The sequence below is a fragment of the Fusarium redolens genome (assembly GCF_020744475.1).
Source record: "Fusarium redolens strain MPI-CAGE-AT-0023 chromosome Unknown BKA55scaffold_21, whole genome shotgun sequence".
In the NCBI taxonomy this organism is placed as follows: Eukaryota; Fungi; Ascomycota; class Sordariomycetes; order Hypocreales; family Nectriaceae; genus Fusarium; species Fusarium redolens.
In genome coordinates, this window is record NW_025763684.1 from 332,886 (window position 1) to 357,414 (window position 24,529).

The window sequence follows — 24,529 nt, forward strand, 5'->3', positions numbered from 1 at the left end:
TGTCCGTGCACATTGATATAGTAACTAGGTTCGACAAGAGCAACCTGTTGTTTATCTATTTTCTGTCCGTGCACTCGTTCCCTTCACTACTCCACTGTTTCGACTTCCCGTTGTCACTACCCACTTCATACTACTATCTTTTGCCTTTTAGTCTCCTGCCTAGTATCAGGGTAAAGAGCAACAGAAAAAGAGCATTAAGAAGTAGTAGCAGCAAAAGCGAGGGTTGACATTATGGACCCGATACCTATGGATATGGATGAAAATGTCTATAGAGACCTTAAGGCGATGACGACGACGATGACTATAGCGACCTGCAAAGCGCCATCGATAATGACAGTGATGATGATGCTTGCATATCTAGCGATGACGATGAGAATGGAGTTGGGGGTTTCGCTAATAGACCCGACAGAGTTGGGTTACTTGGCTCCCTCGCCGAACTCGTTTTCGGCCTGAGTGTTGCTCTATGTACGGAACGGTTGAAGACGGCCAATCAAGCTCGATGGTTCTTGTGAACTTCGGCGGTATACTTGCATTCTCGGAAGCAACCAATAGCTTCCTCAACGCCCGTTCCTATACACCCTACCTTTCTGGATTCATATACATCTAACGACTTCTTTTCCTTGGGCGAACTCTCCCCATGCGGTCATATGCTCATCTAGGAATCGACCGTCGGCCGCGGTTTAAATAGCTTGAACTGTTTAAACATGTGCATAGGCGGTACATGGTCATGGGATCCCAATCGACGTTTGAAGAATTTACAAGTCTTCGTGCCTACGGGTGCGTGGCAGCCCGCAACGATATGCTCTCATTTTTCCTATACTGGAGCGATGATGACCAGAGGGTGAGCTGGGGGCAAGAGGCAGAGGTCTATATGGGGCAGTTCCGGTCCCTGGCAGCACATCTCATCAGAGGCTAATCGCCTGTGCAACGATTTGATGTTTGGGCTCGAGCCTGACATCAACCTGCTCAAGATCAAAGACAACATGGCCAACCGTGACAAGGGATACTCTTTTGTGACAGACCCCATGAACGGACTGAACTGGGCCTATCTCGATCTATTCAGGTGGACTTGTACAGCTCGGAGTGGGTGTCTCTTGCAAGGGAACTCTTGAAACTAGTCAGGGGTTAATAAATACTTGAAAAAGGAGGAGGGCGTTCGTGAGCTCTTTAGACCGGGGATATCCTTGACTGATGGGCATCAGACAAAAGAATACACTAAGACCTTCAAAACCACCTTACTCATGTATATATAAGTCCTTCTCGCTCGTTGTTGGTATATTCGCCTTGTAAGTCTTGTTAATTATCCCTCAATGCCTGTAGGAGTTTCCTTGTTAGCCATGTTATCACTCGCATAAAAACATCAGAATGGCCATTCGCCCGGTTAATGATCTACTTTACGGCTTATGAGAGAAAAGACACCTGTATTGCAGATATACTGACTGCAGCTAACTTATCCCGCCACATAGTATATCAGTCTACGTCAGATTTAAAGATTTGAGAGGAATCCCTCCACAACTATCGCCAGGGAGCCTGATGAACATGATTCTTTCAAATTCAGAAGACTTAGAAAATGCAACCTCTCCATACAGAATATCCAGCTTTAACTCTTTTACTCCCCCTTCATAAACTGCTATCTCTACCTTTTTCCTAGATGGGTCATCAAATAGTTGCGGGCATTTAAGGCCTGTTGGAGCACCTGGTAACAGGATGCTACTCATATTCAGCGTGAAGCTTTCAAATTGAATCTCCCAGGGATTCTCGCCAGGGGCATACGAGCGAAGAGATTTCCTAATCGTCTTGAAAAGAGAGATCCTAGCCTCCGTGAGCTGCTCGGGAGTGGCGTCATCATCATCTTGGGAAACGTGACATTTATCACTTGTTACATTCTTTCTCTTAACCATGAACAGATAGATATAAGACCCCTCTCTTTCAGGGAACACGAGGACAGGGGTCAGGTGCTGCAATTTGAAAGCGTCTACCCATTCATAGCTTTTAAAAATAGAATTCCAATACCGCGTTCTTTGAGTTTTGTAATCACCCAGGATTTCTCTTGCGTAACGATGAGTGGAGGAAAATCTCAAGCGATCTGGTAAGTGAAGCTTTTGACAGATTAGATACCAATGATCGGCCGATAGAGTAGGCATAACGGAAGGCGAGAGTACATGTGGTCTATCAATTTTATCTGGGATGCAAGTCAGTTTAAGTATGTTATTGCTATTTCGCTTAATTTGAACGAAGATCGTCTAACACAGAGATCTGGAGCTAAAAGCCAGAATTGATTTACTCGTAGCTAAAATTGAACTTTCTCGACAAAAACAAGTTTAAGTCATATAACAAAATCCATATGTATAGTTATCAGAGGCGAGTGTCACTTCAGGGCTGTATAAAAAAACAACAGCGGCTATTTCGGACCAGGATGATAATCTACATCCCTTCGTACCGCCCTAGTAACTAATGACCAAATCAACTCTAGTAGAGTTGATTTTATCGGCTCACTTTACATCTAGTAGGGTTGATTATTGCCAGGGTGTAGAGTTGATTTGACTTTATCCTATATACAGGAAGGAGAATGCTGATCAGAAAGAGGAGTTTGCTAAGGGTTTGCCACAGAACGCGACGCGTCCTGTCGCGTAAAGTGCTATGGAGTCATAGCATACTCTAAACGGTTTCATTATTAATCGAAGCTCAATCGTTATCCAGATCTTGCTATTGGTGACCAGGTCACTATAATGATCACTATGGCGCCTTTAAACTTGCAACCTGAACCATGCAGTACAATTTATCCCCCATTCAGCGTGGGCACTGAAATCGATTACCCAGGACGTATACCTATTCCAATTGGGGGTATAGCGTATGAGTGACAGAATCCGCAGGTTTCCTGTTGACGAAATGATATGTCGAGTTACATCACGGAAAACCACTTCCACTGGCTTCTTGTAGTCTGCCCGGAAAGCTAGAGGTGACTTTTCGATTTCTTTCAATTCGCTTGTTAAGGCAAGACGCGAGTAGACTCTGTCTCGTGGCTTGGACGCTTTCGATTGGATTGACTTATTGAGTAAAGTTGTCAGGTCCCATGGCAACCCAAACTTGACCAATTCACTAAAGAATTTAAGGGACCTGAGGGCCGGCATAGTTGTAGGATTGAAGCTGAGAGGGGTGAACTCGTAAGATATATCTAATGCTTATCAATAGCGAGCCCACGGCCAATCATGTCATATAAATCCCCTTGAAAGGCAGAGCCAGTGGATCCTATGACCAAATGAACTCCTAATCTAAACTGTTGGAAACTTAATATTCCGGACGAAGATTCTAGACGGCGATTGGTTAAAACATGAAACGCAGTGCGTTTGTGATGGTAATTCTTGAGCCGGGAAGAGTTTATCTCGTCGACTGGCGACGCGGCGACATGGGGGAGACGTCTCCGCTTTGCAGGCGATGATGCCATCCAATGAACCTCACCCAGGGCTTGGTGACTTTTGTTCACGACCTCGGCTTCCAGCGTCAGCCCTCTTCTGACCAGGGGTAAGTTGTGTTTCAAATATCAATCTTTCTACTGTCTCTCTCATACCCTCAGCAGTGAGGTTCGGCTGGTGTCCGAGGATTCGCTTTCGGTCACTTTGGATTAGGGCATCCATTCTTGGTCCAAGTCTGCTGGGCAAGTGAAGGAACTCGTGCCACCGGAGGGATGCTCATTCATACAGTTCGAGGATCTGGGGCTGCATTGTGGTTGGGAATGCTCCATCAAGCCCACAGATAAATTCTTGCTGCAGGGGACGATGCCTCTTTGACTCTCTATTCGTGTATCAGGGCAAATTTCGGGTTCCCGATGTCTAGTTGCGTCCGGGAAGGGATATGCCCTTAACGCCGCGCAGCTAGGATAGGTTGTTTGAGATAAAACAAATTAATTCTACGTAGACTTGACTTGGGTAGGTAGCTTTGCCAGCTGTGAAATGAGTGAGTCTTTTTTTAGTCAGACACTCTAAGAGCTTGGTACGGTGATCCTCGCTAAGGACCCACTCGAGAACCCAGCGGGGTTGCGGAATTCTGCTTTCTTACGATGTGTGGATGAGATCATACGACACGTGAACCAAGACATCTTACCTTTTAAGGTCCACTTAAACCCATGTCTTGGTTTATTTTTCCAGTACACCTTTTCTTTTTTTCTTTTTTCCAACCCAAGCCTTCCTATGTCAGAGTGCAAAAACATGTCTCACGTCACCAGCAGCCCGGGGCACATAATCAAGCTGCCATCCGAGATTCTGAACGAAATTTGCGACTCATTATTGCCCGAGAGATTAGTGATACATATTCAAGAATATGTTTCCTCTGAACAGGGCGTCGAGCAGACAACCCTTAGCTATTGCACATGCAATTATGATGAGGATACATCACCTGGCGGCCAAATCTTCAAGCTTTGCACGGAGTTTTGTATACATCATGCATACTCACTTATGAAAACGTGTAAAGATTTGCATGTCAACACCCTTCAATTCCTTGTGCTATGTCTGACGGGTCAATAGGTGGAACTCGTTGAAAGCCATATTCCGCAGCCGGCTTACGGCCTGCTTTTCTTCTCTTGACATATTGGAACGGGTTTTCAAAGCACAACAGTTCCTACTGATTGCAAAGGTGGATATTGTTCTCCTCCAGTCTCATGAATCGATGATTCCAGATCTATCGTCGGCCTTGGGCCAGCTCAACAGCTGTATCCTTTTGAGGATATACTTACTACAGCAATATGAAGATGCCCCATTGAATAGCGTGGATGTAAGGAATCGTTTATTGGCCTCTATAGATGGGGCATTTATGGCTGATGACAATAATGACAACATTGAAATCGATATACAACAAGTCACATCCACTGCGTTGCATCACCTATCCGAGACTCCAAGACGAGTTGGGCCATACGGGGCGCGATCCGGCCTTTCACTATCAAGAACAGAGCCCCGACCGCCAACCTTGCCTTCTAGCTGGCCGCACAAGGGATGCTTTAGAAACAGCCATCGATCGGAGGAAGATGACAGTGTGCTAGTTTATAACTATTGCGATTAGTTCGATACCGGCTTTCCTGTCGACGGAACTACCATTGAGCCCGGCATGGTACGAGTAGGAAAGTCTCTGGCTTGGGGATCGAGCATGAATGAGGCTCTCCTTTGATCTGTATGTATGTATGTATGCTGCTCGATCGCTAGTGGGCAAAGGTGCCTTTATGGGTAGTCTATGCCCAGTTTACTTGCGATAACAAATAAATAGTTCAATTCAGCACTTCCTGTGCTTTAGCAGAAGACTGCACGGGTCTCACAGCCCCCAGATCAACATTATGCAAGCACAGAAAGAAGGACGAGCTCTATGATGGGGATATTCCCAAGTCCGGCCAAAACTTTTACCATGAGTCGATGCTTCGAGATGCTGGCTCTATGACTACTTTGGCTCCTGTAAAGTCTCGGCTCCGCCGTGGAGGTATTCTTTATGGCCAGATGTATAGTCTCATCAGAGATCGTAGACGCTGCTCGCACATATCCATTTCAGAATCCAGATCTACGGCACCTGGCATTAGACCCACAGCTTCGCAATGGTATGCAAAGCATTAGCGGCAAGCCAGCATCGAGCAACATCACTAACCGAGCGTACCTGGCCAGCAAGCGCCGTTGTCACTTCAGCCTGACAGATTCCAAACAACGATCCTTCGGTGTCCACGAGGAATATCGCATATCATGGGGCTTATTTCAAAGCGTCTTGACAGTACTGCGCTCTCTTACCCCCGAAGCCCGCTCCACCTAGCTACCAAGGCGTCCGTCTTGTTTGTGGGCAGTTCGCACTCCCATCTTTGTTGATTACGTCTGGCACAATATCAACAAGTTTACAACCGGGTTTGAGTTGATTCGAGCTCAACGTTCTGGGGGGCTGACGACGTGGGAGCAAACCAAGATGATGGTTATGTTTCTTCGATGTCTTCGGGTTGCAGTTGGAGGGCATGATTACTCCCGAGAAGGGGCGCTGTGGTGGAGTAGAAGAGAGCTGCCACAGCCAGCGGGCTTGCCACAAGTATACTACGGCCTTGGCTTTAGTCAAACACTAGAGAAGTATGGCTATTGCTGGATTGAGCCTCGCATCGATTGGGCTCTGTTAAAGTTTCTTCCAGATATTACTGGTTCAGTCTTATTTGGCAATGGCACTCTTCATCAACGATTTATGAAATATAGTGGTCATGCTAGGCATTTCTTTGGCCTCAGTCGCTGTGCTGACTTAGGTCTTGAATGGCTGCAGCAGTATCTCGGGGAAGAATGTTATCACCGATCAGATTGTGTCATGGCTTTGTCATATCTGTCTACAGCAGATGAGGGCTGACGTCCTCCACTCCATTGAAGGCCACCTCCGACCGAAAGTTTGCAAGACGATCCTAGACGATCATGTTCAGTTTTGTCGCAAAGGTCTTTCAGCTACCCTAGCCAATGATATGACCGCAGTATGGGGAAATCGTGTGAGTGTCAAGGGCCCTCAGGAAGTTGCCCAAGCATTATTCGGTTTGAATGATGGATGGCTACGGGACAATTGGGAAAAGAAACCGTTCCGGAAGCTTCATCAGTGGATATGTACTGCATTACAACATATGCCAACGGAAAATAGGCTATTACAGGCATTCAATTGCCAATTTCTACACTACTTATTCGTATACCACTGGGTATTACCATATCCCACGCCGGGAGACCTAGCGCCCAAGTCCAAGGATGGCAAGCGCCGGTGGTTTTCGATAGATGTCCAGGGTGAAACGGGACTTGAAATAGAGGAAACCTCTCAGGAAAGCTGGTTTTGGGCGAGAAACCGCTGGCGGCAGGGCTATCCGGCACCTCTCCCCCAATACCTCCGCTGGAGCCAGGATCAATGGCAGTCTTGGATTCATCGCCACATTGGCCAAACCTCGTCATATGAAGTACGGGAACTCCGCAATGATCAAGAGAGCTTTGCTTTCAGCTTATCAAATAAACCCAATGGTTTGCGGCGGAATCCGCTGCGTGGCATTCGTGACCCTGTTGTTCGAGATCTAAGTGCGAATCGTGATGACAATTCCTCGATCTTTCATTTATCTAGTATAGAAAACGAGGCACAAGTATTGGCAACGTCACAACAGGTAATCCCGAGCTGCCTGCAGCCCGAACTGGAATTCCAAACATGCCGTCGGTTGGAGCAGTACATAGCAAGTCTTCGAAAGCAGATTGTAGATGGATGTGCGCAAGTTTTCAAGTCACAAAAATCACCCATATCTCAGCCGACAAGAAGGCTTATAATAAGCTGCTGCGCGCCACAACAGGCTATTCAACCAAGGCTCGCCCCAATATCACAATCATCTGAACAAGCGAGACCTGCCCCGCGGCTACAAGTACCTGAACAAGTAGCCTCTACTTTAGAGCCAAAACTCATTCCCTGATGCCCCCCACGACCGACTGTACGACTATATTATGTGGCCCGCGGCAGCCAACAGCCAGCTCGTGGGAGAGAAACCGGACAACAAAGAGCATCTAAACCAGGTCGACCTGCGAAGTATGCAAGTCGAGAAGAAAAGGCGGCGGCTGATAATGCCCGAGCAAGGAACAAGAGGCGAGCTCAACGGCAAATTAGCCTTGCTCGACGACTAGAGGATCCTTTCCGATTCTACACATTTACTCAGTAGGTAATCTAAAAATATCAGGATAATCTAATCCAGAAGAGGATAAGAGTAATATTCACAGCGGTATCTTCCATTCACCTTGGCTAAGATTAAATGATCTCTATTAACAGCTGTTATTTACCGCCTTAAACCAGATACTAGATATGATATAAAACACACAGGTGCGGTGCAACATCAATAAGCTCTGTGTAGGGTTCGAGGTGGTATACAGCTTTCAAGATCCATATTTTGTGACTTGGGAACACACAAGAATTATGCTCATGTCTCTTCGCTGTCTCCAATTCTCATATACAGGCGGATTGATACAGAAGGTCGCTGGGTGCTGGCGAGACGTACGGCAGCAACCCGATGCAAGTCAGCCAAACGGACTTCGCCGCCACGAAGGTCTCGGATTCAAGCTCACTATGGAGAGGTATGGCTATGCCTGGTTTCTTGACAAGATCGACTGGAATACGCTTACCTTCCGCCAACCTTATGCACCTTATATGATGTTCAACAACCCATCCATGCAGAATGCGTATCGCGCTCGATACCACCAAGTGCGAGATGTACGGATCGACTTCATTCGAGTGAATAAGGCATACCAGTGGATGCTTGAATTCAGCTCTATCCCCAACTGCCTTTACCTCCTAGAAAATTACCTTCGGGAGCTGTGTCTGTGTGCCTTTCGCAAAGACGTTTTCTTCCACGTCAAGTCAGCTCTGAAGCCAGAATATCTGGAATCTGCATTGTCAGGAGAGATTCCTCTGTATTACGATAGTGTTAATAACGCCATGCTGAAGGATCACCAGCCACTTCAGCTTGCACAAGGAAATCGACTGGCGGTAAAGGATATTCATGTCTTATTTGCTTGGCTTTGGAAATCGAAGGATGACTATTTTGAACGACAAGGATGGAACGAAAAGCCATATCGCATGCTATTCCAACAGAGTTTCCATGCCATCAAAACTGCACGAGGCAAGGCTGGCGCACGGAAGTGGCGGCAAGACCTGAAAAGGTCGTTTCTTGGAAGCCATTGGACTCTTCCTTATCCACATAGCCGGGGATTTATGCGGAAAGATAAAGAAGAAAAACAGTTCATTTGGTGGCCTAGCGCGCATCAGGGACTTATCAGATACTACGCCAAGTCCCGACAGACTGGAACTCTAGCACATCCACTGCCAGCCTCCAACATCAAACTCCATCCTGTCGATGGCTGGCAATTAGCAACGACTCTATTTTCCAAGAGCTACATGCCCTATGTCATGCAACCCGAACAGGAGTTGATTCGAATGCCTGAGAATGAGCTCTATGCCGAACTCGTTCGTCTCCGGGAGCAAGTCACAGCCAGTCCGGCGCAACATCCCTTTCCAGCGCCCATGCTGGAATTAGACAACTCGCCTGAGGGACATTACTTCCCAAGCAAACAGTGCCCCATAAAGAAGATTAAAGTCGCTAAAACATTTGAGGAATGCGACCAAGTTATTGAGTGCCTGTGGTTTTTGAAGAGGGGGTTAGAAACCTACGAACGTCTCCAACATGATCAACTAAAACGACGAAAAACGCGGCGCCAGAATCATGCTACAATTCAATCAGACACCGATTCAAGTTCAGTCTCAGGGGGTGAAGAAGCTGAGTACACCTCGGATGAGGAGAGCCTAGTTGTCATGCGAAAGAAGCAAGCGCAGGTCGTGCGCCATATGGAAAGCCGATTACATGAGCTCATTGAAGCATACTCTCGAAGATATCCGCAGTGGAAGAAGCATTATGACCCTGAGCTAAGGGAGCTAAATTACCGCCTAGAGAAAGTTGAATGATGTTCAGGAGGATAATAAGAAAGAATAGTTACATGCGTAAGTCTATGCGAACTTTTATTGACCAATCCTTCAAAGAGGCCCTATCCAAGCAAAGAGAGGTGCGCACGTAATACAGCTAATCTAGTAAGTCTGAGGAGTGAAGTAGTCACAGTACCATGATCATACCATAGTATAGAATTTAGGATCACAATAGCATTTACTACTCTATTCTGTTTTATTACTGTAATCATCTAGGCACTGCTTAATAGCAATGGATGAGTATATAAAAGTTGATGGTGAGCACCGTATGCTCATTTGCCAGAAATGCAAGACAGCACTCCGGCCAGACACATTCGCAAAGCACTTTCGACAGATACATCAATTAACTGGCAGTATACTACGAGATACTATTAATCATTGCACTGGCAGAGATGTAGTAGATCCAGTTAACTCAGAGCTTCCAAAAGATGGCAGTGCAGTTATTAGATGGCTCCCGGTGTTGAAAGGGTATAGCTGTGCTGAGGTCTTTTCAATTATTCAGATCAGTTCTTGTGCCTTTGAACCGCGATAGCAACGCATATTTTAGTCACGAAATTGGTACTGGCGTGCAGACATTTGATCTCAGGTATATGTCATCTGCCAGCCTATATAAATGTGACTGTCCGTGGAAGAATGAATAAGAACGAAACTGTTGATAGGCGATTCGAGAACAGCCCGTAACTAGTAATCCAAAACGGAGTGAAAGGAAACTTGTATGTCGACTGGGTAATTTCATCTTTATCGGCTTGTTACTCTTATGTTATCTAATCGTATGATTTTGAGACGATACCGCTCCGACGTATCTAGTATGTATCGTGGCCAGATGTTTTCCCAAGTGGGGTTAACGAGGCTCTGGAGGGGATGCAGACCCACAGACGGCATCATGACGATTGCATTCACATGGGAGGATAGTACGTTATTCCGTTAAAATTTAGTCCAGATACTCGTTTTTGGGTTAAATTTTAAGAATCTACTAATTCGATGGCGAGCCATCCTTAGGTGCTTAGTAGCGGCTCTGAACATACGTTCGGGAGGCGTGTCGTCGGGGTCAAACTCGAGCAGCTCTCGGAAGGATGGTGGCACGATGCGGGGGTTCGTCACCCAGTCTAACAGCTCATGATGCGATGGGTAGCGTAGCACAGGTCATCTCTCTAGAGATGGACATAACAATTCACGTAGGAATGATTAGGCGAAGACGACAAATTGGGCTACACGACAATTTATAGAAGAGTAGGGTATCTCGATGAGGAGAACTATGCGAGCGGAAACGAGGGTGAAGTGACTGTTAAATCCTGATTAGGTTAGTATGTTGGCTGCGAAAATCGAAAGGCGTTAGCGGGTGACGGCTAAATTCTGGTTGGACAGAGCAAAACGCACTAAGAGCCAAACAGGCTAGCCTGCTGACCGCGAAATTCGAAAGGCCAATTTTAGCTAACCCGATGGTTTTGACTAGCGCCTCCAACACGGGTATAGAATCCATATTATCTCTTTGAGCGGCACAAGGCAACACTCATGTCACTAGCCCCACTTTGCTTACTAACTCCGCTAGTACCTGCGGGGTACGTGAAGTTCTCGTCAGACAGCTGTATGATTTTTCACCACCAAATTCATCAAAATCCTCACACAAACAATCCCTAGCCTGTTGTAATTGAAACGATGAGGTCATCTAAGATACAAGATAGCTTAGATGATCACAGCTTTGATACCCCGCCTTTGAGGGCAGCTAATGACCCCACCGGCGTGCCTAATTTTCCGCCCGAAGAGGGCCGCGGTGATGATTTTCAACCTTTCAACCTAGAATATCATGATTTCAAGATCAACCCTCTGCCCAAGGAACCGCTTGAATTATTCCAGCTTTTTATACCTATTTCCCTTATACAGTCATGGGTCAAATATACTAACAGCTGGGTCGCTTACCTGCTTAAAAATGCCGTTATTGACAACTGGAATACCCCCCTTTCTGAACACTCACGTATCCTCAAATGGGAAGGCATCTCCACTTCAACGGCTTATGTATGGCTTGGAGTCGTTATTTACCTAGGGATTCATAGGGAAATAACGATAAAGGACCATTGGAAAGCACCTAGCCTAGGAGATCAGCGCCCTCTTCACTCAATCATCAAGTTCATGCCGCTACGGAAGTTCGAGCTGATCAACAGGTATTTCCGTACTTTTGACTACACCAAAGTCGATATAAGGGATGAGGGTGATCTTCCAAAGGCCTTCCAAGTGGCTGAAGAGTGGTCTGATCTCATACAGAAGGTGTCAAACGAGCTCTATCTTCCAGGGACTAATCTGACTGTAGATGAGTGTATGGTGCCTTTTACAGGCAGATCAAAAGAGACAACGCTTGTCAAGGGAAAGCCCACGCCGGTAGGCTTCAAAGTCTGGGTTATCGCCCAGCAGGGCTTCTTTCTGCGGTGGCTTTGGCACGTGAAGTCATCACCATATACCGCTGTTATCGTCAACTTACCTACGCCGAAGCCGGTTGGCAAGAAGGGAAAGCTACGGACCGAGATCCCTCTCAGCAATACACAGAGCGTCGTGGTTCACCTAGTAGAAAAGCTGCTTCTTCAGACATATCACGTCTTCACAGATAACCTCTTCTCGTCACCGCAGCTCTTCCGCCTCCTTCGGCAGCTTGGCTTTGGTGCCACAGGCACGGCACGCCCTAACTGCGGCATTAGCACCGAGATGAAGAGGATAAAAGAGACCGGCAAAGCTCCTGACGGCACGCCTTTAAGGTATAACGAGGTCATACTGATCCCGATGCCGGATAAAAAGGTATAGACGACTTTTAGCTGTATTTCCCTTACTAATTTGTCTCTTTTTATTCACCCTAGGTCATCCAAATCGCTTGGAAGGATAGCGGCGTGGTGCTCTTTATTTCAACTGTGCACAGCGGCGCCCCTCACGAGCGCACACCAAAAAAGGGGAAGCTGCCGGCTAAGAGAGGCACGAAGAAAGAGGCACAACAGCTGCAGCGAATTTTCAACGGGGATAGCTTCAAGATAATCCCTATTCCTACTGTTGCCGCTCAGTATAATGATGAAATGAATCACGTTGACCGCGGTGATCAGATAAGGTCCTATACAACGTACGAGCACCGATTCCGGCGCGGTCCTTGGCAAGCGCTGCTTTGGAATTTCCTCCTCGAAGTCGCACTTGCGAACAGCTTCATTTTACAGAAGAAGACCCGGCACCCTCGTTGGAAGCCTTATAGCACGCTACGAGCTTGGAAGGAATGCATTTGCAACGCCCTTTTCAACACCTACGCTGCTGAAGGCGGCACAAGGAAGAGAAGCCGGTCAGGGAAGGAGGAAGACATCGAGGATATAGAGGCACGGCAAAATCACCTACAAAGAGATATCAATCATGTCTACAGAGGGTCAATTTCAGCCTGCCTAGCCTGTAAGGGCTGCCGGCAAGGGCAGCCTCGACCCTTTAAAAAAAGGAAGGCAAAAGGAGGATATCTCGAGCCGATATCAGGAAATCAGGGGTGCCGGAAGACTAGGTATGGTTGCAAAGTATGTGATGTAGCAATTTGTAACAATGCTGACTGTTGGTACCTCTATCACACGCCAATTTAGGTGTAGGTGGAATGTACCGATCGTCGCGATCATTTTGATTGGCCCCCGACCCCAGTCGTGACCCCTCTGTTGCCTTGTGCCGCTCAAAGAGATAGCTCTGTTGTTGTGCGCTTCTAGTACAAACCTGACTCCTGAATAGATCTCACTATGCCATAACAGCCACTTTGCTCTTGTTTAATATAATAGCGATATCATATTTTTGTGGTAGCTAAGCCCCTGTGCACTTAGCTCTTTTACTTCTTCATCCTCCACTTTCGACCTCTCCACATGACTACCCAAAGAAGGAAACTCATGATAAACCAAAGTCCAGAAATAAAGACAGAAGTCCACCCCATGCCCAAAGCATCAAGCATGGGATTGGCAATTTCCGCTGCACCTGCTCCAACCAAGCATCTGCCCAGATTATTCGCAGCTACAGCTGTCGCTGCAGATTTAGTATTCAAATCGACGATATTATTTTGTTCACCATGAACTAGATCCTTCTAGACCGAAGCAGATTGCTTATATATAAACCACACATACCCTAAGCAAAAAGACAATTTCGAACAAAGAAAATGTATTTACATGACACCAAGTTGTTCTAATCCTCTCACTAATTCGGAGCCTCTCTCTCTAACGCCTTCTTTGGCCCCTCTTTCTCGTCTGAGTTCCATTATCAATAATCTCAATCTTCCAAATCACACACTGCTCATCTCCTTGCTGACTTCCACCATATCTCGGCGACCCGCTATCCATCCCGTCTTTGCCACCACATGAATCCAGCACCTCGAACATCGCCTTCTTGCAGTGCTTCGGTTCTGTGCCTCTGGTTCTATCAGGGCACCCTTCGCCTTTAACGTCTGGAACCCAGTTGGCGCTGAAGACAAGATCCGTAAGCTTTGTTCCAGGGGTGACACTACCGAATGACTTGACTTGCTCCTTGCGGGTGTCATCTTGGCTGATTGTTCCTTGGTTCAAAGAGTCACACCATGCGTCAATACTACCTTTGATGTTGCCTCGGCTAAGAACTGGGCCATTGGTGTCGGTTGGAGCGCACTCAAGTGTACCATCGTCGTCGTCATCCCTGGGCATCACGACGGCATCAGGCGTTCCGAACAGGGCCTCGAAGTACTTCCATGTAGCGTACATCGCGTAGGAATCCGCTGCGAAGCAATGTCAGCATAGGATGACCTATATGTTTCAGGCCACAACTCCACATACCATTCTTCTGTGAACGATCTCGCACAGACTCCTTCTTATGCATCCCCATTCTCTGAACCATTACCGGTCCGTACACCTTCTCGGGGTTCACGGCTTCTACACGTAGCGGTTGGTCCCTCACCAGCACTGTTTTTTGGTGAGTAACATGTATGACAGTAGGGGATGATTGAAGTTGCTTACCGACTGGCGACTCAGCCATAGCAGCTAGGTGCGTAATTTCATGGAGCAGCATTCTAGTTTTGCCATTCATCTGATGTGGGTCCTTCTGATACGCCTTGTTGCTTCGCAGCTCCTTGATCAAGGGTTCAAGCAGTTCCTGGCCTGGCTGGAAGAACGGCTTGCACATAACAATAGTGTTGTCTTCGAGCTCTTCACTGTATGAGAAGGCATATCCGCCAACTTCGCCAAAGTGGGTCTCACTGGAACAGCTAACCTGATCAGCTTTTGCCCTGTGTGTCTGGTAGATATCCTTGCAGCTCATGCGAATCTTTCCGTGGATCTTGTCGGTGTAAAGCTTCAGGATATTGGTGTAGATCACTATATGGCAAAGGTTAGCTGATTGCGGGGGGACACACTGGGAATGTGGTAACTTACTGTTAATGAAGTTACCAGCACCCTCTCTTTCGTGCACATCAAAGCCAAAGACCCGACTTTCCAATGTCCCCGGCTTATTGTTAAAGTCGATACTGGCAGCCAGTCTAACGAATTCGATAGTATCCCACCAGCTCTGGACGATGTCGCGCTTTTCGGAAGCTGTGCAACCGCGAAATGCTGTGAAGGGGGTATTCATATGAGCGTCATCGTCAGAATCGCTGCTGCCGCTGCCGCTACCACTGCCACTACCAGGGCCCTTGATGGGGCCCTGGTCGCCGCTATTGTCGCTGGCATTGCCGCCGCCATTGCCGATGCCATTGTCGCTGTCATTGTCATCGGGCCTGCGGTTGTGTCAGCTATCTCAAAAAAAACCACCGGGGTGGACATGACATACTGCTCTTGGAAATCAATGCTCCACACCATAGTACCTCCAAAGCAGAAACCATCGGCCCAGGCCTTCTTGGCGGCAAAGGTCTCTTCGTCTGTGGTGATTGTTAGTAACGAGCAGAGACAAAAGCCAGACGAGTGATAGCTTACCATCATATCCAATCCATTGATCATCCCAAGCAATTTGCTTCATCATAGAGTCCTTCAGGTATGTTGACTTGACGCCCTTGTTCTTGATGAGGTTCTTGATCTCACCCAGAGACATGACACCATCAGAGTCAGTGCACTCTCCCTTCTTGCTGGGACCAGCAAAGGAACATCCAAGACCGTTGCAGCTCTTGTCGGCTACAGTGTAACCGCGACCATACATGGCAAGACCGAAGTTGATCTTCTTGGGATCGAGGCCTGCAAACCAGAGAGGGATAGTGTTGTTGTGGATTTCACGGATATCGGATTGTCCGCGAATGATCTTGCCGAGGGTCAAAACGTCCGAGTCCCAGGATCCGTGGAGATCTAACACCTGTGTCAGTCATGAGGTAAAAGAGTTGAACAACACTGGAACTTACCATAAGCCATGAATCCAAAGAAATCAACATAAGGCTCCATTGCCTTAGCATCGAACCAGCGGAGATACCAATAGTCAGGCGCCAAAGTCAAGCTAATACCGTACTTGGAACCGTATGCGGCGCGCATCTCCTTGAGCAGCATGGAGAGGTTCCGAGTATCAGCAAGCTTACGACCACCGCGCTTAGGCTCACCAGGGTACTCCCAATCGAGATCAACACCAGTGAATCCATACTCATCCATGTAATCGCGAACTGACTCGATAAAGGCAGCTCGGTTGGCCTTGGTAGACACCATGTCGCTCCAGGTAGTATGGGTAGGTGTATTCTCGTTGCTCATATCGTAACCACCGATGGCAATCCAAGTCTTGAGCTTGCCGCCCTTGGACAAGTCGGTGAACTCGCGCATCTGCTTAACATCGTCGTTGTGAGCAGGAGTGACCTTGAAAGAGACGGGGTCGATAAAGGCGAAGGAGTAGAACAGATGGGTGAAGCCTTTGGTATCGAGCTGCTTGGGCGTCTTGGTGTCGCATTTGCGAGCGCGGACGTTCCACGATTGATAGTATCCGATCGTTCGTCCGCTTGTGCTGCCACTTCCCTTTGCGCATGAAGGAGATGAGACGATGTTGCAGCCTCCGTAACCGGCTTGGCAGGGCAGGGTCTTGTGTAGGGGATCGGCGTTATCGCAGAAGACTTCGGTGGTCTAAGAGATCAAGTTAGCTAGCTGTCAATGGCAGACACGTATCAGGGGAGGCTTACACCGCACCAACCAGTGGCAGAACAGCAGAGGTTCATGCCACAAGGCATCTCACCCTCTTCACTATACTCTCCACACATGGCCTTAGCATCACAGTTTGATGTGCATCCCTTGCCACAGTAGTCAGGTCCATAACCGCAGATGCCCTTGGGACCACAGCAGCTATCGACAGTCAGTCATTAATATCACAGGCCAATGGAACATCAACTTACCTGTCGTCAGGGCATTTACGGTCCTTGCAGTAGAGGGGACCGTCACCGCGCTTCTCGAGAGAACGGCGCGAGAGACCAGACTTGTTGGGGGTAACGCCAGCAGAAGACTCAGTAGCATTCTGAGCATCCTTGTAGTATTGGTCGAGGCTGACACCTGAGTCGCTGGAGAGCTCAAGATCTTCAGTGGGGTTCGGGGGGGCCTCGGCAGGGTTCTGGTGACCCGGGCTCATGACAATCTTCTTGGTCCATTCGGGAGCCTTGGCTGTTGATTACGAGTTAGTATGGTCTTGAAGAAAGGCATGAGGATACTCAGGTGAGACTTACTGATGACAGAACGACGGTTGATGCGATCTGGTTGGGCGTAAGGGTGACGAGGCGTATCAGCATTGCTCAAGGTTACAAAACACAAGAAGCAAAGAGCAACCGCCCAAAAGGCGATGCTCGAAAGTCGTGACACCATATTACCCAACTGTATGGGTTGAGGTAAAAGAGTGACTGTCGTTGTGTCTGTCTAAACAAGTGTTTCTACAGCCGGGCCCAATAGACTATATACGTCTGAGCCTGGATGAGTTGCCACCTCCTAAGAAGAATATGCAGTTCTGTATGCATATCCGTACATCCTGGAAATTAAAAGACCCATGTCGATCGAATGCAAGCAATGTCTATTGAGCAATACCCGCCGACGGCTAAGTTGCCTGCCATGCTACGTTACAACACACGTGCCCTCTCTACTCTCAGATATTATGAGGGGAAAAAAAAAATCGAATGATGGATAGCCTCAGCCTCGGCAGTGGATTCTCATTATGAACCTATGGTGTGGTTCTGGTTCCTAGCTCTACGGATATCTCCAGGGCCCATAGAAGGATCGACTCCCGGGCTCGGCCGGCAAAGGCAAGTCCCGGGAGCCAACCGGTTCCAGCTAAGCGTAGGATCGGAACGTGCATTAGACTCGGTAGACCCACGGCCTTTCCAAATGCTTCAGGCAAGAAGACCGATAGACGTGGGTTTCTCCTTCTTTGCTAAAGTCCGAACCGGCCAATCAGAAAACACGTCTTATGGACGAAATACCCTGAAGCTTACAAGATACAAAAACACGTGCCTTCGATTATGGAAATTAGCAGTCTTGGCAGATTCAAGGGGCAGCAGGGCTGTGCGTACTCTTTACCCGACCCGCTGGAGGAGACTCTCACCGACGAGCCGGGAACTGTTCTGCAAGGGACGATTTTTCTACATCCTACAAAGGGTATAGGGTAAAGTGGCACGATTAAAATTTTGAGCGGTTAGTTGATTTAGTGTCGGGTGGCCATATTGATCACGAGAGAGAGGCTCAAACACTCGTTAGACACAACGGAGAGTTTTGAATGAGTACTTGAGGTATTCTTTAATGAGTTTGCAGTACAAGATAGAGTAAGCATGTCAGTACATGTCAAGGCTTGTCCGGCGTGTCGTTGGTTTCAGTCGATCTGACAAACAGTTAATTAACCTTAACTTGGACCTTATTAGCTAATCAAGACGGCGGCCGACTGGAGGAGCGCAAACTCTATAGATAACTCTACAGATAAGGTTACTATAGTTATGTGACGATATATTGGGGGCCGACCAGGTCGGTCCGAGACTCCGTCGGGCAGTGCTGGCTGCGTTAATTAACGTTCTAGAGTCTAGACCGTCTTGACTCGATTCAGACATACTCCGTATAGACTAGGGAACGAGTCTCTTGCTTGAGGAAAACGTTTTCCTTCGTTACGTTCTGTTCAAGGGCCGGTCCCTGCGTGGCAGGGGTCGGGGATTGGGGCTTATTTGGGACGATCCTCCCGAGCGTGTTCGCCGAGAAATGTGGCGGCAAATGAAATTGCCCGATTTTCCATCACCTATCCTAAATGGGTAGTCTCTATGCCATATAAATGAGTTTCCAATATCGTTGTAGAGCCTGAGAGAATCACCAGCACTGTCACTACCAATCAACCTCCTCAATTCTCTTTCACACATTCTTTGTTGAAAATGAAGGTTGCTGGACTTTTCTGGCTTCTGCCAGCTTTTGTTGCTGCCCAGTCCCCCACTACTGCAACTCTGTCCCCATGGCAGACTGGAGAGGTCACTCCTGATGGTACCTGTGGAGGGGACACTGGTTTCGTCTGCAGCCCTATCTGGGGTGCTTGCTGCTCCAAGGACGGCCAGTGCGGCCGATCCAGCAAATTTTGCGGAGAAGGCTGGTACGTCTCTGTCTACCCTGTATTGTTTCAGACACAACTAACACTTAACGTAGCCAAAGCAAGGCTGGAAACTGCAATGCTGCTGCCCCTGCTCCCGAAGTTCCCCTAGGCCCTGGAAGCGTCTCTCCTGACGGTTCTTGTGGCGGCACAAACAAGTTCGTTTGTGGTGGTAGCGCCTTTGGCGACTGTTGTTCAACTCAAGGCTGGTGTGGTAACTCTACGGCCCATTGCGGTAACAACTGTACCCCCGACTTTGGCAAATGTGGTCCTCCCAGCAATATCACCTTTGACGGCCAGTGTGGCGCAAATGGCAAGATCTGTCTCGACTCTGGTTTTGGCGATTGCTGCTCCAGTACCGGCTGGTGTGGAGACAAGGTCGATCATTGCGGTGCTGGTTGTCAGAAGGGCTTCGGCAACTGTACTTTGACCAATGCTGGAGATATTTCCACTGATGGTTTCTGTGGAAAGAATGGAAAGACTTGCAAGGGCAGCACATTCGGTGACTGCTGCTCCAAGGAAGGCTACTGTGGCAAGGATGGCCATTGCGATGCTGGATGCCAGTCCAAGTTTGGTTCCTGCAAGGCTGACTCGGGCAGTGCCTCAACCGACGGTCGTTGCGGAAGTTTCAACGGCAAGACTTGCAAGGGCAGCACATTCGGTGACTGCTGTTCCGTTGGCGGCTGGTGTGGCGACAAGAAGGATCACTGTGATGCAGGCTGTCAGTCCAAGTTCGGTACCTGCAACAGCGAAGCCAGCAATATCTCGACCGATGGCTTCTGCGGTAAGAACGGCAAGACTTGCAAGGGAAGCACTTATGGTGATTGCTGTTCCGCTCAGGGCTACTGTGGCAAGACCAATCACTGCGACGCAGGTTGCCAGAGTGACTTTGGTACTTGCAACGCTGGCTCCGGCAGTGTTTCTACTGATGGAAGCTGTGGCAAGAATGGAAAGACTTGCAAGGGCAGCGTATTTGGAGACTGCTGCTCTCAACATGGATATTGTGGGAAGGGTGACGATTTCTGCCGCACCGGCTGTCAGAAGGCCTTTGGACTCTGCCCCGGCATCTCGGCCGACGCTGAGTGTGGTTCCAGGAACGGCAAGACTTGTGCTGGATCTGGTCTCGGAAACTGCTGCTCTTCGAATGGATTCTGTGGAAGCACCGCTACTCACTGTGGTCAGGGCTGGTAAGTTAATTTGTTCTCTCGATGGCATTACATCTTTACTAACATTGCTCTCTCCTACAGCCAAAAGGGTGCTTCCAGCGCCTGTCTTACTAAGGACATTCCTTCCCTCGACAGCACTTGCGGTAGCAAGGTTGGTCTTACATGTGCTGGCGGTCCTTTTAATGGCCAGTGTTGTGGCTCTTCTGGCTTTTGTGGAACAACTAGCATCCATTGTGGTTCAGGATGGTAAGTTCTTACATCCTGTCCCTTCTTCTTTATTGGCTCAGCTGCTAACTTAGTTCTCCAGTCAAAAGGGTTTCGGTCGCTGCAATTAGTCGTAATGTTGCATGGATCCAATGGCTTTATAGCCATACCCGCATTTGATCTTAGATATTTTAATTATCGATCTGTTCCGATGTACCTTTATTGTCATACTTGACCCTAGTCCAACATACCAAAATCAATTCTAGTAGAATTGAATTTACCAAAGTCACTAACGTACATGATAAGCGGACCGGACAAAAATTTCAACCTTCTTAACATTAATTGTAATAAAAACATAACAGACTATCTAATCGAGACCTCAATGAGGCTAGAAAGGTCACCAACGAATTCAGGTCCTCGTGCCTCAGTAGAGCAACATCATGTGCTGTTTCGGGCGAAGGAGAGTCGTGGTGTCCAAGTCCTCCCATTGGTCCCGGCATTCAGGCTTGTCATATCATCCCTCAGCACCATTACCATCCAGGACCACCTAATGCATAACCCCACCTAATGCATAACTAAAATTTCGCTCCTCCCATACAAAATCCAAATTTTGATGTCCGCAAAAACAGGCCCGATTCTTAATTAATAAACGAGGCTTTAAAGAGAGTTTCTATAAAGTTATTTGACTTTTACTCTCTGCGTGGTTTTTTGACCTCCCGACCGCTGCGTGTGCGCTGGCAGTGCTTTGTTACGACCATAAAGTCATCACTTTCGTCCTCTGACCTGACACCCACCTCAATCACCGACTCGACCTCCTCATCCACATCCACCTCTATTTCTGCCTCTTTTGAGTCAGGAAGAGCTTCTCCAGCCGCTATATTCTCCGACAGAGCCATGAATCGTCGGTTCGGGTTTGGTACCGCCTTTCTTTTCTTCCCTCGCCGCACCTGGGCCATCTGCTCCTCGAGGCCAGTAATCCGCGCATTCTGAACGGCCACCTTCATCTCTAAAGCTTCCAATCCCTTTGCGATCTTACTGTACTTCTGCCTGGTCGGACGGCTTCGGTGTTTGGCCATTTCCCTCACTTGCCGACTCGTTTTCGGCGTATCATCTGAGTGCAGTTGAGGAGGGCTCGGCGTCTTGAACTCTTCTAGCAGTTTTTCTTTGTCCGGTTGAATTTTAGGATGTGTTAGAGCCTTATGACGATTTATAGGCCAATTTCCAGTAAATCTCCAGCCGGATAAGATAATATCTTTCCTCATGCCCGCCTCCCTGGCTTTCGCGTATGCCCGGATAAAGTTGACTTTGTCAACCGGCGCAGAATCGGTCAAACTAGCCAGCATTTGGAGTTCTTTCCGGTACGCACCTTTGATGACATTAAAAATCCCATTGTCTAATGGCTGCAGACCATGGGAACAATGTGCTGGTAAGTAACAGCAGTAGACGTTGTTCAGAAAGCACGTAGCCATCCACTCGTCCTGACTGCTCGTCAGCGACCCTATAGCGGGTGACTCAGCGGCGAAAACACCGAAATGCTCACCTGCGCATGGCTCCCGTGACCGTCAAGGATAATAAGTCTCGCATCCGATGCATCATGAGGGTCCGTTTGGGGTAGATAAATGTCCTTCAACCACTCGAGAGCAATATGGTTGTCTGTCCAGCCGTTCGGTGATGTGATGTAGTGCCAGTCGGCTATTAATTCGAATTCGTTAAGAAACCACTGCTTCTGCAGCTCTTTTCCTTTAAATATAATTCCCGGTTTCAAAGCACGGCCAGTTGCGGTGACAGCCTCAATAACGAAGTCCGGGTGCGCGACTGAACGCCTTTCAACATCACCTTCTTCTTCGGGTCAGAGCTCCCGATCACGAGGCTGTCCAGGCCTCATGGACAACCAATTAGCTATGCCCTATAAAAGCCTATAGAGTACTTATAGAAGACTTACCGAAACCCACCATTATGCCGCCCTCGCCCACGTTAACTGTGTTCTCAGGCTTGATCCAGCCGTACTCGTTCTCCCTGATATCGAAGTACCAATTGACCGCCTTCGGAGTAAAGCCGTCAAATCTGGCGGCTTCTTGACGTTTTCCAATCTTGGTAGATGGTTTTGGGTGACGTTTGACGAACCTGGTGGTCCAGTGCTTGCCTAAAGGTTTGTTATCGCCTTGTTGTTGAAGGATGGCCTCGACACAGGCGCGGACCTGGCTGTGCGAGGGAGCATAGCCCAGAGACTCTTGTCGCAGCACCCAACGAATAAGCGTCTCCTCCTGGCTCTTTGGAATACGCTGGTGGGCCTGGATACGTTCATTCCTCCTTGCTTGACCGGAAAGTCGTCTCGAAATGGTCCACTGAGGTACTCCACGTTTCTGGGCCGCCTCATTCTGTGAGAGGCCTCTATCGGTGGTGTCGAATATAGCCTCAGCTACGTCATCTTCGGTATAATTACGGCGAACCATTACGGAAGGAGTTGTGGCGAGTAAATTAGGTGAAAGTTCGGCTTGAGTGGATGGAGTCGCCTAGGGTACATGAGATGAAATGCGACAAAATTCAAAGGGCTAGAGAACCAGGCTACAGGGCGGACCGGGAAAAATTCAAGCCGATATGAAAATTTGATGAAAAAAGCAATATAGTGCAGGTCTTCGTTCGCGAGTATCTTCATGCCTGGCCGAATACAATGCAATTGAAAATTTGGATTTTGTATGGGAGAAGCGAAATTTTGGTTATGCATTAGGTGGGGTTATACGTTAGGTGGTCCTGGATGGTAGAGTGAGGTGGGAACACCGCAACGATGATCCCATGCGCGTCGCACCAGTCCAAGAAGTCCATATTGATGTGGCTAGAGTGTCCATCGGTGATGAGAAGGCGGTAATCGCGCCCATTTCTTGCTTTCGCCTTGGTAAAGCGGTCGAAAACACCAATCAGCCACTCTTTCCCCAGTTCGTGACTCGTCCAGCCAGTTTCGGACGTGGAAAAGAAGGCTAATTGATGCTCCGGATCAAAGTCAGTGAGCCAAGTGTCCTGAACTTGTCCCGGCTTGCCCTGGTAGATGAGGAATGGGGGTAGCGATGTCATGTCTTGGCAGATGCACGCCAGGAATGTGATCCACGATCGGTTCCCATCCTGGGAAGCACCGAGCAATTTGCCTTGCCTTTTAGCATTGACATCAAATACACTCTTCGTTCGGTTGATTACGCCCAGGAGAAATCCCTTCTCATCCATGTTATACGTGTTCTGAGCTAAGATGTCGTATTTGTCGATTTTTTCACGGATCTTCCATGATTAGCAACGAACCAAAGGCGCTACGAGTCTTCTTACTAGATCAAAATATGCTCTATACCGAGAAGCATTGTCGGCTCTTCTTCATGCTATATCAAATCCATCAAACCAGGTACAATCGATCTCGTTGCGATGGCGCTGGACGAAGCTGTATGGCCAGTTCTTTCCGACCTCGATTTTGGCTATGTCCTGAGCAAAATTTCGGATCATGGATAGGGTTGGCGGAATGCCACGCAGTGAGAGTTTACGGATATAAGTAACAAGATCTTGTTCCTGTTGTTTTGAAAGGCGAGATTTATACAAAGAGTCGGCATCGCGTCTTGCCCTCTGTTTGCCCTGATGGCGGCGGCGCAGTGTAGTCTCGTCACATTTGAACTTTTTAGCGGTAGCATCATAGTTGATAGATCCTGAGGTTTTCAAGAACTCGAGCCCTTTATCGATTGCTGCCATGGTTGTTGAGTTATTAAAGATTGAAGTTGGGAGTGAATATCGGTGTGAGTCCGGCAGATCATCGGATCCGGCGGATCACCGGGAAATCCCTTATCTAACCAAAACCACGAAAACAGGCTGATTCTGGCGCCCCACACCATTCCAATGCGTTGCTGGCGGACGCGGTCACGCTCAATTTGCGACCAGCATGTACAGTGATGCAATAGTGCAACCACTTCAACACAGCCCAACGGGCAGAATACCACCAAATCAATCACGACCATCAGGATATCTGTTTCCTTTTACCTGTTTTGCGCAATACGGTAACCCCTGACCTTATCAGAACTTGTTGCATACACTGATTGACCAGAACCCTACGACTTTCCATCTCTGCTTTTGACGATCTAAGACGGTATGGCTGCTACACCTATCCAGAAGGATGACGTGGCTCCTCCCGGAAAGCTACA

The 24,529-nt window shown here is 48.1% G+C and overlaps 8 protein-coding genes across 8 annotated transcripts; 4 read left to right on the forward strand and 4 right to left on the reverse strand.

Moving 5' to 3' along the window:
* Positions 1 to 428: 428 nt before the first annotated feature.
* BKA55DRAFT_714408 (uncharacterized protein) lies at positions 429 to 1,241 on the reverse strand. Its single transcript, XM_046200864.1, has one exon. It carries the CDS (start codon positions 1,025 to 1,027, stop codon positions 815 to 817), a length of 213 nt encoding a protein of 70 aa, XP_046043416.1. The 5' UTR covers positions 1,028 to 1,241; the 3' UTR covers positions 429 to 814.
* Positions 1,242 to 2,783: 1,542 nt separating this feature from the next.
* On the reverse strand, positions 2,784 to 3,275 carry BKA55DRAFT_582181 (uncharacterized protein; the record flags this gene model as incomplete). Its single annotated transcript, XM_046194102.1, has 1 exon — positions 2,784 to 3,275. A coding segment is annotated over exon 1 (341 nt), but the record flags the coding sequence as incomplete, so codon positions are not given.
* A 2-nt stretch (positions 3,276 to 3,277) lies between these two features.
* BKA55DRAFT_582182 (uncharacterized protein) lies at positions 3,278 to 3,790 on the reverse strand. The gene has a single exon (XM_046194103.1). It carries the CDS (start codon positions 3,633 to 3,635, stop codon positions 3,456 to 3,458), a length of 180 nt encoding a protein of 59 aa, XP_046043418.1. The 5' UTR covers positions 3,636 to 3,790; the 3' UTR covers positions 3,278 to 3,455.
* A 357-nt stretch (positions 3,791 to 4,147) lies between these two features.
* BKA55DRAFT_582183 (uncharacterized protein) lies at positions 4,148 to 5,525 on the forward strand. Its single transcript, XM_046194104.1, has 2 exons — positions 4,148 to 4,471; positions 4,521 to 5,525. Exons 1-2 carry the CDS (start codon positions 4,188 to 4,190, stop codon positions 5,050 to 5,052), a joined length of 816 nt encoding a protein of 271 aa, XP_046043419.1. The 5' UTR covers positions 4,148 to 4,187; the 3' UTR covers positions 5,053 to 5,525.
* Positions 5,513 to 5,886, forward strand: BKA55DRAFT_582185 (uncharacterized protein). Its single transcript, XM_046194105.1, has one exon. It carries the CDS (start codon positions 5,578 to 5,580, stop codon positions 5,779 to 5,781), a length of 204 nt encoding a protein of 67 aa, XP_046043420.1. The 5' UTR covers positions 5,513 to 5,577; the 3' UTR covers positions 5,782 to 5,886.
* A 1,935-nt stretch (positions 5,887 to 7,821) lies between these two features.
* BKA55DRAFT_714420 (uncharacterized protein) lies at positions 7,822 to 8,913 on the forward strand (the record flags this gene model as incomplete). The annotated part of the gene is made up of 3 exons (XM_046200865.1): positions 7,822 to 7,869; positions 7,975 to 8,427; positions 8,536 to 8,913. Coding segments are annotated over 3 exons (879 nt in total), but the record flags the coding sequence as incomplete, so codon positions are not given.
* Positions 8,914 to 15,056: 6,143 nt separating this feature from the next.
* Positions 15,057 to 17,243, reverse strand: BKA55DRAFT_524770 (glycoside hydrolase superfamily; the record flags this gene model as incomplete). Its single annotated transcript, XM_046188736.1, has 6 exons — positions 15,057 to 15,346; positions 15,402 to 15,764; positions 15,818 to 16,517; positions 16,574 to 16,733; positions 16,784 to 17,045; positions 17,108 to 17,243. 6 exons carry the CDS (start codon positions 17,241 to 17,243, stop codon positions 15,057 to 15,059), a joined length of 1,911 nt encoding a protein of 636 aa, XP_046043422.1.
* Positions 17,244 to 18,781: 1,538 nt separating this feature from the next.
* BKA55DRAFT_714433 (uncharacterized protein) lies at positions 18,782 to 20,491 on the forward strand (the record flags this gene model as incomplete). Its single annotated transcript, XM_046200866.1, has 4 exons — positions 18,782 to 18,993; positions 19,047 to 20,177; positions 20,238 to 20,402; positions 20,464 to 20,491. The coding sequence occupies 4 exons, from the start codon at positions 18,782 to 18,784 to the stop codon at positions 20,489 to 20,491; spliced, it is 1,536 nt and encodes a 511-aa protein (XP_046043423.1).
* Between the last annotated feature and the right edge of the window lie 4,038 nt (positions 20,492 to 24,529).

Excerpts from the sequence above, each read along its gene's own strand:
- BKA55DRAFT_714408 (XM_046200864.1), bottom strand. The coding sequence starts at position 1,027 with ATGGGGTCTGTCACAAAAGAGTATCCCTTGTCACGGTTGGCCATGTTG.
- BKA55DRAFT_582182 (XM_046194103.1), bottom strand. The coding sequence starts at position 3,635 with ATGGATGCCCTAATCCAAAGTGACCGAAAGCGAATCCTCGGACACCAG.
- BKA55DRAFT_582183 (XM_046194104.1), top strand. The coding sequence starts at position 4,188 with ATGTCAGAGTGCAAAAACATGTCTCACGTCACCAGCAGCCCGGGGCAC. Across the intron at positions 4,472-4,520 it reads ATGAAAACGTGTAAAGATTT|GTGGAACTCGTTGAAAGCCA; the intron begins GCATGTCAACAC and ends ACGGGTCAATAG.
- BKA55DRAFT_582185 (XM_046194105.1), top strand. The coding sequence starts at position 5,578 with ATGCAAAGCATTAGCGGCAAGCCAGCATCGAGCAACATCACTAACCGA.